Source organism: Gekko japonicus, unplaced genomic scaffold, assembly GCF_001447785.1.
Source record: "Gekko japonicus isolate JY-2015 unplaced genomic scaffold, Gekko_japonicus_V1.1 scaffold415, whole genome shotgun sequence".
In the NCBI taxonomy this organism is placed as follows: domain Eukaryota; kingdom Metazoa; phylum Chordata; class Lepidosauria; order Squamata; family Gekkonidae; genus Gekko; species Gekko japonicus.
The window spans coordinates 272322-284954 of record NW_015173136.1 but is presented as its reverse complement, the minus strand read 5'-3'; the positions used below and the strand labels follow the sequence as shown (position 1 = coordinate 284954).

General features: G+C 40.6%; 1 protein-coding gene and 1 pseudogene across 3 annotated transcripts in view; one reads left to right on the top strand and one right to left on the bottom strand.

The window, feature by feature from the left end:
* Positions 1-12633, bottom strand: part of CTBP2 (C-terminal binding protein 2) — a 287345-nt gene that overhangs the window by 121257 nt on the left and 153455 nt on the right. For 2 of the 3 annotated variants that reach the window (XM_015422199.1, XM_015422201.1), the window contains exon 2: positions 1763-1926. In XM_015422199.1, the coding sequence (XP_015277685.1) occupies positions 1763-1820 (58 nt within the window). In that variant the 5' untranslated portion in view covers positions 1821-1926. Of the gene's footprint in view, positions 1-1762; positions 1927-2100; positions 2127-12633 lie in introns of those variants that run through there. The other variant, XM_015422200.1, reaches the window with a different exon arrangement.
* LOC107119655 lies at positions 7785-9468 on the top strand (annotated as a pseudogene).

Sequence of the window (12633 nt, the reverse complement as noted above, 5' to 3'; positions counted from 1 at the left end):
TGCTGTCCCCCGCGGCAGGGATCCTGTGAAGACGTGCGGATCCCCCGCCGCGGCTTGGCAGCCCTAACTCCCAACTATTTAAACCAGTTTATTAAGTGACATCACAGCAACTGTTGGAAAGGGATGACCAATATGCAGTTCTCAAGAAAGGACTATACAACCCCGGGGTATAATTGGGGCATTCCAGCACGCTTTTTAAAAGTTTAATAAAAGTTTCTTGTCATGATTGCAGAGATAGATTTGAAAATGTACTAACAGTAAAAACAAAAGACTATCTGGCACGTTCTTTCAAAAACTGTCTTTTTACTTCTTCATTTACGTGAGCAAATAGCTCACTGGTTACAGTGGCAACCACTCTTATGACATCAAACAAAGAACACAACTTATTCAGTGTGCTGACTGTGTTAAAATTTTCATTTCCTCAATTCACCTCACATTATTGGCTGCCTTTGCAGAGGCAAGGGAACATCTGTGGCAACAACGAAGTAATCTGAACTAGACATTACAGAGGCAGGGGAGATGACTTGATACCAAGATACCATTTTTGGCATAGCCCTGTGCTCTCTGTAAGCGGCTAGAGCGTGGGTGCCCAACCTTTCTGAGCCTAGAGACACCTTTGGAATTCTGACACAGGGTGGTAGGTCCAATCACAAAATGGCTGCCAAAGGAGCTAGAGCCAACCATAAAATTTTAGGGTGTTAAGTTATGAATAGCTCTGATAGTAGCTCTTCAACATTTCAGGCAGAAGCTCTGTTTAATGGGGTGCCTTTTAAAATTAACATATTGTTTAAAAGTATTTTCTTGCATACACACAAAATAAGTATACATATTAAACTAGATAAGACGTCATCTGGCAGTACATGGCTTCATTTTACAGACATCCAATGCACTTGAGCCCAGACATTTTAAAACTGTACTAATACTTGTAAACAGTAACAGTTGGAGCCGAAGGGCTGATGAGAGTTCCTTGCACAGAGATGCTAGCCAGATTCCGATAAGAACATCAAGGAGTTTTGCAAAGTGACCAAAATTTGATGTAATGATATTAGTATCAACTTCCACTGAATTATAAATATATATTCAAACTGATTTCAACAGCAGCTCTAGTTAGGAGCATAAAGTATTTTAACTGTGCAGCCCAGTTCTGTATAGTCAGAATCAAGTCCCACTACGTTTTTAGAGTATCACTCCGCTACATGGACAGATAAACAACTTTACGGAAAGCCACTATCAACATTACAGCACAAATATGAAAAACCCAAAAAGCCACATCTGGCCACATTAGTCTTTCTAAAAAAAACAACACTTGGAGGGCATCAGGAAAGGTGTCAACAAGGACCCTAGAGCCCATGGGTACCGTGTTGGGGATCCCCAGAACTAGACTTACACATGAGCCAGGTCTAAGTAATCAACAATAATGAATATCACGTTTTGATCCTGTAATTTTCAAATCAATACATGATTTTTAAGGATTTCTCAAAGGCTGATCCATTTTTTTCCATTAGGGATATACATGTGGGTTAACTCCAGAATAAGAACAGAATATTCCAGAATAAGAACATGAGACACACAATGTTTTTCCTATTACTTGTTGCCTATCATGAAAGAGAGATGAAAATTATATTAGATGCAGCTGGGAGATACAAAGATACAGCTAGGTGCTACACTCTGCTTTCCATAACAAGAAACAACAACGAAAGATTTTACAAGTTTTTTTTAAAGTTCCTAGGAATACTTTTATTAGATGCACATCAAGGCTTACCTTCACAAATTCTGTCCAATCGCTGCCGTTTGACTTTGTGTTTGTCCACAAGTGCCATTGCTCTACTGCGTTACTGGTAAGTTTTGTAAATCAAAGGATAAAGGAATCCCCGAAGAATTTATAGAAATTCACAGTAGTCCGAGTGCATAACGTCACTTTGAATCCTGAAACAAGAGTTGTATGTCATTAGCTCTTGGAAAGCAAGGATCTGTAAGTGACTATAGATGCTATTTGTATTACTAGAATGAGATGGCTTCAGTAATTTAGATCTCCAAGACAATTAGTTGTAAAGGACAGTAGCCATAGCCACTAAAGGATAAAGGAGTAAGCTAGTTTACCTAAATCCATCCATGTACCACAAATCAGGTCTACTTGATAAAAGTTGCATTCTACTTAGGAAAAAGCTCAAAGGACTGTTGGGGCACTACAACTTGAATCCTGTTATGAGGATGCTGAACCATATCAAGACAGTCAGCTGGTACCGCTGTATGAGCAACATATTTGGTCCCCAAACATGTTATGTGTCCAAACAGAGAAGAGATGGAATGAGGCAGGAGTGGTAATAATGTTTCCAAACACAAATGCCACCCTGAAACCGGTTTGTTTCCTTCCCTAAACAATCATGTGGAAGATATGCAACAACAAATTCTTATAACTGGGATTACAACTAAAGGTAGAACTAGACATTGTGGCTGACATGAAGTTACCACTACACGAAGTATCATTACGTAACTTGTCCGGGACAGGATGCTGATATAGGTAGGTGCCATTCTCTGAGATGTTGCAGCTAAACAGATGCCTAGAACTCCAATACCAGGCTATGCAGAGAGTTGAAGAAAAAACGCTTATATTGAGCGCTACTATATATTTTTGCCCCAAGCCCAGTGGTTTTAGTCAATTTATGCACAGATATATAAATTCTGTAGAATTGAACTTGAATTTTTACTGCACTACTATTAGATATGCATTTGTCATGGCAGCTTGATGTTGAGCTCTCTGGACTTCGCCATGACTTAGGCAGAGAGATTAGCATATACGCAGTCCCAGGCTCCTTGTCAAGCATAACCACATTATTATAGTAATCACAATCTGCATCCATTAGGGCTCATGGTTGCCTCCAGCACTGTTATTTGGAATTTGCTGGAGGCTACTACCCTGTACCATATAGCCAAAGATACAGCAAATACAGCTGTACACATGGATATGAAGTCAAGGAATTTTTATGGATTTGATCATACCCCAGAGCATTGAATGTGGCCTCCCAGTCAGAAACTTGTAGCGTGTAGACTTGCAGATATTCTCAAGTTTCTTATTAAAAAAAAAAAAATCAAGACACCCACGGTGTTGAGAAAAAAATGGGAAATGTGCTGGCTGTTTCTAATTAAAGTTTAGAAACCAGAAAGAAACATTGCTTCTGGTGGTCAGGGGGTGTGCTCAGCGTCTTTGTTTGCCAAAGCTTCCATCGACTTATTGTTGCAATTATTTTTTCTTTTTTTTTTTTACAATTTTTATTTTCTTGTATTTATACGCACAAACATTTCGTCTATTCAGGTTACATATATATCAGAGTCTTCCATTTCTTACATTATTTACAAGTTGGGGTATTAATTTTCTAACAGTTTTTCTATCCACTTATATACTTTTCCCCACCTTCTTTCATGCACCTTTTCATTTTTATTCTGTAACATTAGACTTAAGTTATCCATTCTAGCAAGAATAGGTTGCAATTATTTTTTCAATATTTTTCTTATGACTCCCTTCAAATTTATCATCCTAGACAACACAACACAAAATTCTAAAGTCATCTTTTTAAGAAGTACACAACGTAATGAAGAATGAAAATTATTGAACGGATTTTGGAGAGTGAACCAGTTTACACTGCTCACTTCTGTTATGCAGTTTTTGTACACGGTTTGCAGGATTTGGGATCCTGACAGAAGAATTCCATTATATACACACACAGACAAATCACTATGGTATTCCTAACATAGTACTACCCTTGAAGATGATTTATGACCCACACCTTCTCCTCACAGAACTTTCCTACCCTGTCAGATGCAATCTTGCCAATTAAGCCATCATTTACAGTGCAATCCTTATACTCTTATAAAACCAATGGTCAATCTGTTTAGAAGAGTATAACTCCACTTAGGATTGTACCATTAGATAAGTTTTATCAGTGCCTACTTACACAATACAATGTGATTGCTGTGCACATATAATCTTATAAAAAATCTGCAAAAAGTATGTGAAACAACAGACGAAAATGCTAGATATGTAACCAGCAAATGTTAGAAACAGTCATAACCCAGATCCTTCATTTGTCAGAGGCTTCAGAATTTTACATTTAAGAAATCTCCGTTAGCATCTAGACACCTCTTGGGTGTATGGCACTTTTGGGACATAAACCAAAAAAATGCAAAATTCCATTCGAATGTTGAAGACCACAACAGAAAATGGAGACATTTACTCTTCTTCTGTGCCTGGTTTTACAAAGACCAGACCAGTCTGTAGTATCATTATATCCCAGTACAACCAATCCTTACAATTTGGTTGTTGTTTTTTCTGGCAAGCATCGTACCACTGTTAGATGGATTTGGAAAAAGTGAAAAAGACCTTGTACCAATATCAGATTTCAGGAACTGTGTACCAAATAAATTAAACCAAATAAATCTAACCATTGATTCAGTGAGAACTCATCCAATTCTGGATGGAAGGGAAGCTGTGACCTAGAATATGACACACTGGCTTTTAGCATGTTTAATACCACATTTGCTCATTTGAGTGGGTATTCAGATAAATATTAATATTTGAAAGTCAACTGTTAAATGCCTACGAATGCATGGGTGAGAGATTTTCCTCCAAATGGTCTTCAATCTAATGTCAAGGCAGTAGGGTGCGGAACAAGGGGATGTACATAGCATAGTATTTTAACAAGTATGGACTTAAAGTCTTGGAAAGCAAGTTCTCAAAAGTATAAACATTTGCAGGCATAACCTGCTGGTTCTATGCCATGACACTGGAATGGAACTTATTCAGCTTCTGCAGCAACCATTTACAGCAGGGGTGTCAAACATGCAGCCCGGGGGCCGAATCAGGCCCCCGGAGGGCTTGGATCAGGCCTGCAGTGGAACTGTCTGTCTTCTGCTTCTTCTTCCAGTTCTGCTGCTGCTGTCTCATCGTAGGTTTCCAGCTTACAGATACACACCTGGACAGCATACTCAAGATTGCAACAGCACAGACATTTTGAGGCAATAATTCAAAGCAAGAGGTGTCAGTTATCAGACACTGTTAAATAAACAAAATATTGCAAGAGTGCTAATGTTTTAAGCATGCTTTGATTTTAACTTAAAAAAACCCTTTGTGTTTGTGTCCTTTATAAAGTTTATATCTCCGCTACCTGGCATTACATTTTATGACACACATGGCCTGACCCAACAAGGTCTCATTTATGTCAGATCCGGCCCTCATAACAAATGAGTTCAACACCCCTGATTTACAGCCTAGCAATCCTCCTTCAAGCCTCCTGGGATCAGTCTTGACAGAACTGTTTGTACGTATATTAACAGTGAGGATGATTCCTTAATGAAATACATGAATCACTACATAAACTACTCACAGCAAAATCACAACTTAGTGAAATTCATGAATCACTACATGAACTATTCACAGTACTTCAAAAGAAAGTCACAGCAAATATAAAAGGCAATACAGATCCCCATAATCCTACACAGAGGTAACAAGACAAATGTTTAAAGGTGGGTTTCCTACAGAACTCCAGCCTCCCCATTTGCCCATCACCAAAACAGATATGAGCATGTTCTAACTTTGCCTGATGCTGGCTTGTATCTACTCTAGCCCTCCAGCTAGCCAGACATTTGGAAAATCATACTGTGAAAGCAATGTGTGTTTGGTAAGATTTCTTTAATTAGTTTTAATTAAATTAAATATCATGAACAATAAACAGTCCATACAATTAACAGTACAAAAGATCCAGTCAGAAATCCAGAAGAAGAATATCAAAAACCAAAAATCCATAAAACCAATCAACTTTACCCCATGTAAAAATGCATTCTAAAATATTAGCAGAAGGAGAACTCCAGTCCCTATCCAATTGGGTTACAGATATAAGAATATCTGATAGAGAGGGTTTGCAGGGATTATATCTTGCTCCATCATATATTGGTGTGTTTGGTAAAATAATACACAGTACAGGGCTGCAACGATGATCCTTTGATATTGTAAACTGGATCGCATAGGGAATGAGGCTGTCTCACTAAGAGCAAGGAGATTTGAGAACGGAGACTACTACATAACAGCCTTGGCTCAATTCAGCAAGGGGAACCCACTTGTGGGATTATGTTTCTGTCCATGCAGGTGATGTGGATGCAAACTTCATTCTGTATAACAATGCTCATCCAGCCCCACTGGCTGAAATGTTTTTCAATAAAAATGGTTATATGCATGCCTAAAGTTGCACTGCTGCCACTGGAGAGTACTTCCTCATTTTTGACAAGCAACCCAAGTAGCATATAAATACATCACTGAAGGCACAGGATGGTCATTGTCCTGCAATGCTATATAGTATCACTTGTTATCAGCTAAGGTTCTAGCCTTCTTTGCAACACAACTTCCCAGAAGAAAGGGCAGATTCAATCTTCCAGAAACTACTGGCTATTAATAGTTAACAAATGCAATAAGATACTACGGGGGGTAGAGCTGTAACAAATCTACTGCCTACCAGGATCACAATTTCACAGAGATTATTGTTATTATTATAGATGGTTATCAATTATGCATTGCGTTGATAGTTAATTTATAAAAAGAACCGGGGCTCACTGGTGCCGCTGAATTCTGACTGATAGGAGATAGGCGATTTCCTGGTAGTTAATGGCCAATTTCCCAGCAATACAACTGCAGCATAATCACAGAGATTTATAGTAATAATTAATTGATTTCCCCCCTCAAAATGTGAAGATTCTAAAGAGCATGATTCCCACTCCTATTAATTATTAATCTTGCTTTTTAAAAGTACCTAAACCCCTGTATTCTAGGCACCGAACCTTCCCTAAGTCAAGAACTTATTGTGTTTGCGATGGGGGGAGCAGATACATAAATAAACCAGTGGTTACAGTAGATAAAGCCAAATGAAATATTTTTCCATTGTCAACATTTCTCAATTTAATTAAAAACACTCTTCCAATTCCAGCAAGAACAGGGCAGGGAACTAACAGCATGTAGGATTATGGTTGGGCTCGATTGGTAGGAAGTTAGCCTAAAAGTCAGGTTCGCAGAAGCTAACTCTGTTGTTCAAAGGGTACTTGTGAGAGCTGGCAGCAACCCAAAATGCAAGCAAGCAGTATATGCACACATGCACACAAACAAGGATCCACAGAGAAGAAAGGATTGCCCTTCTCTTGGCTATTTTACATGGTTGCTCAAGAGAAAATTTAGCCACCTTGTTTCTTCCTAGGAATAATGTCTACGCTACTGAAAGAATGACCATTTTAAAAACAACAACCAGTGACTGGCTGGCGAAAGAATTTCATCAATTCATATTTGATAACTGGTCTATCAATTGTATGGTGTAACCTCAGACTGGATTGCGCAGCAAGACAGACAGATTACCTCTACTAGTATTAAGGCCAAATGGTCATTATGGCTAGATGCTTCTGCTGACCCAGAAGGAACTTTACAGACAGCACCTTTAATTGGTTTACATACCTTATATATTTACCATTAAGTAGTTGAAGGATCTTTAAAACTGGCCTGAACTCCATTTATTTTTATTTTTAATTATTTGAATGATAAACTCAAAATGAGCAAATAACTTGTAATGGCAATCCTTGATTCACCACAGACTCAATTATCATTTTGTAATTGTTTCCTTCATAATTTACTAAGAACTGCATTGTATTTTATTTCAATTTTTGATAAACAGTTTATTTGTTTAAAAAAAATGTATGAGGCCCTTCTGGGCGGTTTAGCGGCGAGAGGAGCGGCGCAACGGTGTCTTGCAACGATGGCGGTGGATCTTGGCGCATGGGGCGGCCCACTGAGCCTCACTGAGGTGGATGAGAAGCCGGCCAAGCCTCTGCGGGTCCGCTATGGGGGAGTGGAGATCGACGAGCTGGGCAAAGTGCTCACTCCCACCCAGGTTAAAAATCGCCCGACATAGAGTGGGATGATTGCAGTTCGGAGAAACTTTATACCTTGGTTCTCACCGACCCTGATGCCCCTAGCAGGAACAACCCCAAGTTCAGAGAATGGCACCATTTCCTGGTGACCAACATGAAGGGCAATGATATCAGCAGTGGGTGTGTCCTGTCTGACTACGTTGGCTCTGGGCCTCCCAAAGGAACAGGGCTGCATCGCTACGTTTGGCTGGTCTACGAGCAGCCCCAGCAGCTGAACTGCAACGAGCCCATTCTCAGCAACCGATCTGGCGATCAGCGTGGCAATTTCCAAGTGGCAGCATTCCGCAAGAAGTATAAGCTGCCCCCTCCCCTGGCGGGCACGTGCTACCAAGCTGAATGGGATGACTATGTGCCAAAGCTCTATGAGCAGCTCTCTGGGAAGTAGGACAGCCCCATTTCCCCGCCCTCTTCCCCTGCCCTGTAGTGTTAAATGAGTGGCATGAACACCAGTAGAGGTACCCAGGCCACTCCTGGCAGTGTTGACTTGGTAAAATGTTTTTTAACTGGCTAGTTGTTAGTGGGGACAGCAACTCCGGTCAGATTTGTCATACTGGCCTCACGTAGAGAGCTGTCCATCTTGTTGCTATTCAGATTCACAGTGAACTCTGAAATGGGTATTTGGAGGAAGGAAATTTGGCTAAACAGTAGCTTTTTTGCAAATCTTTTGCAAAGTCTGATGGTAGAATCTGGGCATTCTGTGTGCTAGAAATGACAGTGTTGTTGTTACTTTCCCTTCCTTTTAATGATTTGCTCCTGTGACTGGGTGCTAATGGTGCCATTCTAGCAGAGTTTACTGCCTTATAAGCCCATGACTTCTGTGGACAGAAGGGGTGTGGTTGTGCTTAGGATGGGATTGCAAGCATTCTTGTTTGGAAGGGATTTCCTTCAAAACTGGTGGGACTTCAGGCCAACTCATGAATGGCCTTGGCAGTGCCTCTACTGCTGCAAAGTGCCTCTACTGCTCTCTCTCACCCATGGCTGTCGCTGATACCATGCAGATGTTGCAGTTGTCTCCACTACAGCCGGGCTGCTGCTCTTGTTATGAGAAGTACTCATAATTGTTCAGCTACTCATGTGACATAAATAATCTCTGAGTTATCATAAAGATGCCAGCGGAGGAGCATTTTTTTTGGCTGCAGCCACAGAGATCATGTATGAATTGGCCTAAAGTTCCAGTAAATATATTTTAGGATTGCATTCTGAGTTTTGAAATCCCTGAATTGGATTTCTCTCTCGCTCATGTCATTAGGATCTCCCAGCAGAGTCAACATAAATGTAGAATGGCCTAGTCTGTGATTTAAGAATAAGCTGTCCCTACCTTTAAGGTGACGACCTAGTACATTGTAATGGGGCCACAACTGGTAAATGCTGCTGACTTCTAATTCTTTCTTTAGGGTGCTGTTATCTCCTTTTCTGTATCTCTCACCAGGATCTCAACATTCTTGTGGCTGGGTAGGAGTGTTCTATGGCTTCTCTTCTTCTGTCTTGTTTTGCCAGAATTAACACACAAAGTGGAAACTGCACAGGTCAGGTAGACCTTTAAAATACCCTGAGAGGTCTCCTGATTTAGTACACAAACTGTCACTTGCATGGAAAGCCCTCTACTGGCGCCGGGGGTGTGGTTTATGCAATTGTTTGTTTGGTGTTTCAATTAAAAGCTTAGATTAAAAAAAAATGTATGGGGTAATGGAGTAAGGTCAACGGACCATACAATTAAGCAACTGGAATCATACCATTCTCCACATACCAGTACAATGTACCAGATATTTTTTGCCTACCAGGAGAAGAGCAGCTGGACACATTGATGCTATGTGGTTTCTTCATTCCCCCAAAAATTCAAGTTGAAAGAGCATATATGTTAGCAAGGTTTAATGTGTTGCCATCAGCAGTATTATATGGGAGATTCCAAAAAATCCCATTCGACAGCAGATTGTGTTCCTGCACTAAGCAGGAGACAGAAACTCTTGAACATGTGTTTCTTTCATGTACTTTCTACTCAGACCTGCGTCTTACATTCATCGAGCCATGGTTGAGAAAGTATTCAGGGAAACCTGATAAATGTAAGATTTACTTTTTGCTGACAACCCAGAATCACATAATAATTGAAAGTGTTGCGAAATTTCTGTATGAAGCTTCAAGAAAGCGTTCAGTATTCCTTGCAGATTAAGACTTATGTTCTGTATGTTATGCCAATAAAGGTTGACTGGTTGATAAGTTGAAAGAAAGGAAGCCAGTTGCACTGCAGCTCCTGTAGGCGCAACTACTGCTGACTCTTTCCACTCTCAGAAGTTCCTGCAGAAGCTCCTCCTCTTCCTCTCTGCATGGTCCAACCCCAGCAAACTACCGCCAAAGATCCAGTAGCACATTTTAGATGGGTTAACCCTGGAGTTTAAAAGACTGGCCAGAAACAGCTTTAGCTTCTGAAGTAAACTGCATAACTACAATTCTCCACTAATTAGTGCATGATTTCAAGGACTTTAGCAAGACTTCTGTTGAACAGCAATCATGAAATCTAGATTTTCTCTTAGTATCCTTCAGGGCTATACTCATCTGGCACTCTGCAACATTTCCTCTCATCTAGAGAACAGGAAATGTAAACCATTACTTTAGCGTGTCATGTACATACTTGACACTTTTTAAAGCAAAAGTCATACAATTATCATAAATCTATGCTAACACATTGATAGCAACTTTCTTTCTCTGGCTCTTTCTGCATACTACCAGCTCATCTTCCTGGACAGATCACTTTTGGATTGCCACTTTATTCTGCACAGTTTGTTTCCAATTACCCATCTCATGCAATGGTATTTATGAGAATCTCACAAAAGGTAGTATCCAGTTTTAGACATCATGTTTCAGGGCCAACCGATAGCCATTTAAACTCATTAGTGATTGCACTGTTCTGTCTAGCGCTTGCATACTTAATCAGAAGCTCTTGAAATGATTGTGGTGATGAGAAATAGTCTTCCGATTAAGGCCCATGATCAAAACTTCTCAATTAAAGTGGAAACTGATATGATCTTGGCAGTCCACATATGCCAACTAGCCTCCCTGATAACAGATGCATTTCCAAGGAGAAATCATCAGAAACAATAGTAATAATAAAAAATAAGCATTCCTATGTCTGGCCACAGTTTGTCATGCTACGCTGATGGCCAGGTGGCATCTGTTGAAGTGCCAAAGCCCCAACCCTTGCTGCCAGCATGCAACTTCTGCCAGCCTTCTATTTCTGTTCACTGCAAACTCTGTACTTAAATTATTGTCACATATATTTGTTAACCCTCAAGAGCGGTTCTACTAATGTACAGGCTTTTTATCACATACAGTTTAGCTAAATAAAGCCAGAAGAGAAAGTCACCCACCTTCTGCTCTGCTTTGACTTCACCATTATTCCTTCTCCAACTGCTGCTGCTGGCAACATCCTTTCCACTGAAATCTAATGACCCCACTAACCCCAGAAAAGAGACACTTCTGCAGTCTCCATAGGTAACAGGGTTGCCGACCTCCAGGTAGGACCTGGAGTTCTTTCACAATTGACTACTGAGATTTGTTCCCCTGAAGGAAATGGCAACTTTGGAGGGTGGACTCTATGGAGTCACGTCCCTGCTGAGCTCCCTCCCCTCCCCGAACTCTACCCTCCGCCAGCACTGCCTCCAAATTTCCAAAAAACTCCAAAGCTGGAGCTGGCACCTTTAGTAAGTAAACACAGAGCTGAATTATGGAGTGTGAAGTGTGGCCCTCTTGTGTGTTAAGAGGTTTACTGGCTCTTTTTTTAATGGAGCAAGTATGCAACTCTTCTAGTGTTTAAAAGGACAGAACTCATTTATGGGAAAAAGTACCAAAGAAAGCACTTGTCCATACACAATTATGGTGTTTCAATTTTGTTTGCCACAACAGGGATAATTTTCAACTAGGCTGTTCAACCAGTTGTAAGTACTACTCATCTCAGGTGAGCAGGCAAGTGGCAAATAACATGACTACCACAGCTTTGTTTTGGGTGAGACAGTTACATTCCTAACACCATGAATGCATTCATGCTGGCTCTAGTAATGCAGCCATGCTACCGAACACAATTAGAACAGCCTTATCTTGCTCATTACCAAGTAACACCCTTAAATGCATAATTTAAAACAAATTCTTGAGAATAACCATTTTAATTTGTAATGCCTTCATTATTTCTGCGGTCAAAAAATCACTGCATATAAAACATTTGCTTTTAAACCAACTGCACATGACAACAGCAGGAACTCTTAGATCATCAACAGCAGCACACAAGCACTACAAGGAAAAGAAAACTCTGTCTTTCCCTGGTAATTACCAAATGCAACAGATCACTTACTATCTTTCCCTGGTAATTACCAAATGCAACTCATATAAATTGGAGGGGGCCCCCCAAAAAAGAGAAAAGCCAGAGTCCTTAAAGATGGAATGTATTAAGAACAGTGTTAAGCATCTTTTAAAAATTTATATATCTAATTCCCAAGGCGCCCCCTGCGTGTGGATATCTAAATCCACATATCGGGGGCACCTGGGGGGCGGGGAGATTTTCCTGTGCACGTGGGGCAATGCCCAGGTGTGCAGAAAAATCACCACCATCACCAGAGAGGGGGAGGGGGAGAAGGCTTGGCCGGCCGGCAGCTGTAAGCCACTCAGTCCTCGCTGCCGCCTCGGGGG